Below are 6,593 nucleotides of genomic sequence, written 5' to 3' on the forward strand. Positions count from 1 at the left end.
TTTCGGTCAAAAGTAAACTATAGATACTTGAGTCCACATTTTCAGTACCTAGGTTCTTGAACAGTTTTGTTTGGATGTGGACAATTTTCCGTCCTAAGGTCCCTTAATCCAAAAAGTAATTAATGATTTGTTTACTAGAAAGTGAAAGATTCAAATCGAATTTAAAAATTGTGTTATAAGGCAAATATGCGGGGTTGTAGTTCCATTTTCACACTATGACTTAGGAATATGTAGAGAATTCTTCGTACTAATTTAATCGAAATCGGTCGGTCGAGCAGCGAGATATGAGATTTTACCAAAAAGTGAGCGGTGCCACGCCCATTGTCCAATTTTCTCATCGGCTCCATTAAAGCCATCCCATACCATTTAGGAATCAAAATTGAATGGCATTAGCTATTGATTTTAGTAGTTTTGAACAGTATCGTTATATTGGGAGTGAGCGGGAATATCTTCCGATTTCATCCATTTTCACACTGTCGGTAGGAGTTCTTAAAAGATTTGTTCTCATCAAATTTGGTTGTTGTAGTCTAAGTGTTTTAGAAGATACTTACATATGTACATTCAACTTATTAGAGGGTGTGTCCACGCCCACTTTTTCAAAATTTTTTACCTACAGGTGCGAATCCGCTGTGCCAAATTACAGTTTTATATCTTAATTTAGTGCTTAGTTATGGCTCTTTATATGTTTTCGGTTAATGGTGATTTGTGGGCGTGGCAGTGATCCGTTTACGCCCATCTACGAACTCGAACAAAACTATTATACTCTGTAGCAACAGGTTGCAAGAGTATAAACATATAAAAAATGTACCTAAAGTAAATTACTTACAAAATATAAAATGCTCAAAAATGTGTCTGTGTTTTTGAGAAATATTTCTACGAGTATAACGTTAAGTAAAATATCCCTCTGGGACCCTTCATGCTTGACTGCTTCAGTATGAACAGCGAAAAAACCTCTGCCAGTTGCTGCAGTGAAAAGGTTAATGCTTTAAGTTACATATGGTATGTACCTGTTATTCGTGTGACGTCATAACACAAACACTTTAGCTTCATATTATTAGCTAATGAGTTTCTGTTTTCATTCATATAAAAATCATTGAATAAACAAGTTAAATGGTTTTTGTGATACACAAATAATGCAAGTGGCATACAAACATATACATTGTTGTTGGATAAGCACAGTTATAAGAAAACATTTGTTTTTTTATGTATTTATTTGTTTATGTCATTTAATATGAAAGAGCTAGGAGCGTTTACACCTTTTCTTTCCTTATAAACTAGACATTACCAATTGTAACTAACCGCGAGTCACAACTAAAATTTACCGTTACCGCAATATGGCCACAAATTGGAGAGCAGCAATAGTAAAGGTGATGTTGCTGGCATTTTTCCAGTTCGCGCGATTTTGTGGCATCTTTAGCTTTACTTATCGGAAAACGTCAGCGTCAACACCAGTCACGAATCAACAAACATTCGACTTTTTAAGCCGTACGAATGTTGTAAAGTACACCGTTATGCAGTGCGTATTGTGCAAATGGTTTTTTGGCATAGTGCGAATGATAGGAGCCTTCATCTATATTTATGGCACACTCATGATGTGGTACACCAACGATCCGTTCTACAATCTCATCACATTCCTGCAGACCAATCTGATGGCTACCGGTTCCGTTGTCATGAGCATTTGCTTGCTGCGTTCGGGCAAAAAGTTCGTCCATATCATAAATGACTTCATCGGTTTATTCCGACGGGTGCAATGTTTGACGCCACATCGTCAAGTAATGGGTATGCATCAGTTGATGTTCCTGCTAATCATAGTTATATGTGTTGGGAATTCTGCATTCGGCTTTCTTTTAATCTTAAAATATACGGACTGGCGGGAGGTTGCCATAGTTACGACAAAAATCTACCTCGAAACTGGTCTAGTTGTTAGCTTGCATATAGCAAGTATCGGTTATATGTGTATTGGTGCACTCTACAATTACATGAATCGTTATATGCGCGAGGATCTCTTACCGAGAGCTAGATGTTTGGATCATGTGTTAAGACGTAACAAAACTTATCGTCCGCCACGTTATACGCGCAAGCTCATACGTTTGACCAGAGAGCTGAATAACTGTGCCAAGATTTATAATGATATTTATAATCTGGCAACGACTTTTCATCAAAATATTCGTTATCAAATACTATTTGCTCTATTATTCGAATTTAGCTTGCTTACGACGGTAATTTACAGCATTCTGTATATGTATACATTGATCACAGCTATCGAGTGGGACGCGGTATTTTTTTGCCTACTTATTATTATCGAAGTTCTCATAATGATTCTGTCGGCATATTCAGCGGTTCAGGATGGAATTGCGGCAAATAAATTGAGTTTGGATACTGTGTACATGGGCAGCGATACGGAATGGAATCGAAGTGTAAGTACATAAACGAGATTTTTTGATGCTTAAAGTAAATTCTTAAAAAATATTGTAAACTAAGCAGCTAGGCTATTGGGTCTATAACTATCTTCGTGCGGTATGCTAAGATATTGATTATTTTTAATCCTCCTCTTCTTTACTGGCGTAGTTACAGCATACGCGGTTATAACCGAGTTAACAACAGCGTGCTAGTCGTTTCTTCTTTTCGTTATTTGGCGCCAATTCGATGTACTAATCACAATACATCTGATCTCTTCAACGGAGTGGAGGTTTTCATTTTCCTTTGTTTCCACCGGCGGGTACTGAATCGAAAACCTGCAAAGCTGGATTGTTCTCTTCCATTCGGACAACATGACCGAGCCAGCACAGCCCCAGTCCCTTGATTCACTTGACTCCATCGACTGCGGCATTGCTAATGCACAAAGGACCATAAATCTTCCGCAAAACTTTTCTCTCGAACATTACCAAGGCCGACTCATCAGATGATATCATCAGGAATAATGAGGGACTAATAGAGCGTGGTCTTTACTTATTAATTGCCTACCCAGTCCAAAGTAGCACCTGTTAGCAAGGGTGATTCTGCGTTGGATTTTAAGGCTGACATTGTTGTTGGTGTTGATGCTGGTTCCAAGAGAGTCGAAATTATCTACGACTTCAATCTTATGACTGTCAACTGTCAACAGTGACGTGTGAGCCAAGTCGCGAATGGGATGACTGTTTGTTTGATGATAGGAGATATTTCGTATTTTTCTCATCCACAACCAGACCCGTAGGCCTCGCTTCCAGGAACACGAATGTCCTGGGTGTTCAAGTTTGAAGATAAGGCACTAGAATGAGTCTACTACGATAGCTCTATGCGCAAAAAATTATCTGAAACCTGACCAGCCAACTAGCCAACAAAATCAACGGCAATATCCATGACGCCGAAGTATGTTATGTTTTGTATTTGATAACATCGGAGGGGTGTGCAGCATTATGAGTGAGAACCGGTGAAACCATTACAGGGGAACGTCACCTACTAAAACTAATCAAATTAAAGCGAGCAATTGCCGAAAAACGCCCGAAGTTCGCTACTGGACGTGTGAAAATAATTTTCCATCATCATAACGCTCGTCCCCATTTTTCAGGACCGAGGAGAAGGAAATTTCTGCTCAGACCTTAGATTGATAGACGAGGAATTCACCGCGACCTTAGGTCTATTAGGCCCTCACCAAAATTACAATGATTCACCGCGACCAGCATATCGATAAAGTTCAATAGGCGCAAGCGAAGCGATGTGATCCCTTTTTGAAAGCATGGATCCTGCGTCTGTAGACTGCTATGTAGTCTATTAGCAGGTGTTCTGATGTTTCAGGCCCCTGTCGCAGAACTGGCAATTTACGCAAGAAGTTAGGCCCATGTTTTATATGTAAGCGCTTTTTCAGCTTATAGTCGCCAGTGTAGAGAGCGACAAGTAGTCTGAATTTGTCTCCTAAGGGGATTGATTACATATTTAAACCTGCTGAGGTTGTAACGCCTCATTAACAATTTAGCATGGCGCATGCCTTGAAGTTGTTGACAATACCTCTCTCTGCCTACTAAATCTTCCTTCATCGCGGTGCGACGTCATACCATAAAGGCTTCAGGTCCTATCATGTTAGTGGATGCTGCGGAATGGGCGACCTCATCAGCCAGTTCATTCTCGGCTATACCTTTGTGACCGGGCACCCAAGCGAGGTGCACTTGGTTACGCTCCGCTAGGCTATTCAGCCATTCTCTACATTTCTGCACAATTACGATTTGATCTCGTAGGCAGAGATAGCTTTAAGTGCCCAGATATTGTTCCTATTGCCCACCATTTGTTCCGGTTGATACAGACTACCCCCAATTGGCATACGATTCATTCTTCTTGATTCATTCTTCGCCACCAAGTCGACTCAGGATTTTTGGAATGGAAGCATCCAATTGCTAAAAAGAAGAGAAAATGTTATAGCCTCACATGGGCTATGCATTAAATAACACTATTCTACATGATATAAAGATTCAAATTTTGGAAAAAACCGCACCATATATTTTACCAAAATTCAAAGATAGATTATTTTAAGGGACATTATTATTGATATTAACATATACTATATATGCTACAACGTTTCTTATGCATTTTAAAATATTTTTTAGGTTGAGATATTCATCAATCGTATGAATCTATACGAATTCAAACCGAATGTCTTGGGATTTTTCGACATTTCCAGTGATATTTTAGTAATGTTTCTCTCGGCCTCCATTACCTACTTAACCTATATACTCCAAAACACAAAACTAAGTCAAAAACTATAAATATTGACGCGCGTACCGGCAACCATGCAGAGCCATTTGCGGTACCATTGCGGTTATATGGTATGCCAATATTCCGTGCGAAACACAAAAAAGAACACAGGGGTCCACAACACGCACAGCTATGAAAATATCTGTATATTTAATTACAACAATCATATCAATCCATATTACCGGCACATACTACACTGAGATGTGATTTCAACCCCCGAGTCAAGTAGCATAATCACCTGGCGAAACCGTCAACTCACATTCCCTTTCTACTATATTTGCGAGCGGCGCAAGGTCCACCTGTCTCTCCGGCTGCGGCGTCTGCGTTCGTGTGACTTACTTGCATGCGAGGAAAACGTTAAACCACATATTTTTAACATATAATCAACCACACACACACACATACATATGTACATGCAACAGCAATAATAATTCAACGCTTTCGAAATCCTAGTCGCGAGCATGGTGCACCATGGAAAGTTAGTTGAATTGCGGTACGCGTCCGTGTCGTGTCCAAAAATTGCGGTTAATAGAGCGGTCCGTTGCCTACATCTGTGCCACATTATCGTGCAACCTACGTAGAAGCCGTGACGCCGGCTGTGTCTGTGAAAATCCGATGGGAAACAGTTGAGACACGTTGCACAATTTCATGCAACATACCAGTGGTTTTTTATGTTCACACATATGCATATACAAATAAATATTCACATACATATTTACGAATGCAGGCATATGTATATAGCAATTGTCATGATAGTTACTTGCCACAAATTGCATGTGGACCAACGTCTTGCCGTTAGATTGCACATTACTTGAAAATGTTTAAACGTCTTACTTTTTTGTACTTTTAATAAAGCTTTGCACATATGCTGCTGTATGTGTGTGTGCATCTGTAAGCAGGCGAAGTTGCAGTGCATGCAATGGTTTGCGGCAAACAACCGTTTATTCTCATAATTACTAAATTTGGTCAAAGTTTTAATTATTTAATGCAACAACAAAAATAGTGTAATGCTTAAAAATTATATTATATACAATACTTTGATACGTTACATATCATAGATATGTATGTGTCGCACGAATATTTTCATGTAAGATAATGATTGTAATAAAATAAAAACTTTATTAAATAGATTTGCGCTGAAAGTGTTTAATTTTGCTTACCAAATATCACCTGCTCAAATTTGACACAATATTTTCACTTCTTCTTCTGCTCTACTAGCGTAGATAGCGCATACGTGGTTATAACCGAGTTAACAACAGCCCGCCAGTCGTTTCTTCCTTTCGCTACTTGACGCCCATCCGCGATTCCAAGCAGCTGGGGCCTTCTCCACCTGATCTCCCCAACGAAAAACTTCAAAGCTGGTGTGTTCTCTTCCATTTGGACACATGACCCAGTCAGCGCAGCCGCTACCTCTTGATTCCCTGAACAATGCCAATGCCGTCATATATCTCGTACAACTCATCATTCCATCGACTGCGATATTTGCCGTTGCCAAAGCGCAAAAGACCATTAGTCTTCCGCAAAACCTTTCTCTCGAATACTCCTAAGGCCGACTCATTAGATCAGAGTTTGATCTTGGATTTCAAGGCTGATATTGTTGTTGGTGTTGTGGCTGGCTTCAAGATAGGCGAAAATATCTACGATTTCAGTGTTATGATTGTGAACGGTGAGGTGTGAGCGAAGTCGCGAATGCGATGACTGTTTGTTTGATGACAGGAGATATTTTGTCTTGTCCTCGTCCACAACCATATTCATACGCTTCTCTTCCTTATCCAGTCTGAAGAAAGTAGAACTAACGGCGCGGTTGTTGAGGCCAATGATATCAATACCATTTAAATATAAGCTCGGACGACACTTGCGCTATGTAA

General features: G+C 39.7%; 1 protein-coding gene across 1 annotated transcript; it reads left to right on the forward strand.

Moving 5' to 3' along the window:
* Positions 1-1,592: 1,592 nt before the first annotated feature.
* On the forward strand, positions 1,593-4,736 carry LOC120775457. The gene is made up of 2 exons (XM_040105685.1): positions 1,593-2,219; positions 4,578-4,736. Exons 1-2 carry the CDS (start codon positions 1,593-1,595, stop codon positions 4,734-4,736), a joined length of 786 nt encoding a protein of 261 aa, XP_039961619.1.
* Positions 4,737-6,593: the final 1,857 nt, after the last annotated feature.

This window comes from Bactrocera tryoni, chromosome 1 (genome assembly GCF_016617805.1).
Source record: "Bactrocera tryoni isolate S06 chromosome 1, CSIRO_BtryS06_freeze2, whole genome shotgun sequence".
NCBI classification, from domain to species: Eukaryota; Metazoa; Arthropoda; class Insecta; order Diptera; family Tephritidae; genus Bactrocera; species Bactrocera tryoni.

What these genes read in the sequence shown, in the direction of transcription:
- LOC120775457 (XM_040105685.1), top strand. Translation starts at nt 1,593, where the DNA reads ATGTGGTACACCAACGATCCGTTCTACAATCTCATCACATTCCTGCAG. An exon ending in AATTTAGCTTGCTTACGACG is followed by an intron (nt 2,220 to 4,577) that starts GTAATTTACAGC and finishes AATATTTTTTAG; the next exon opens with GTTGAGATATTCATCAATCG.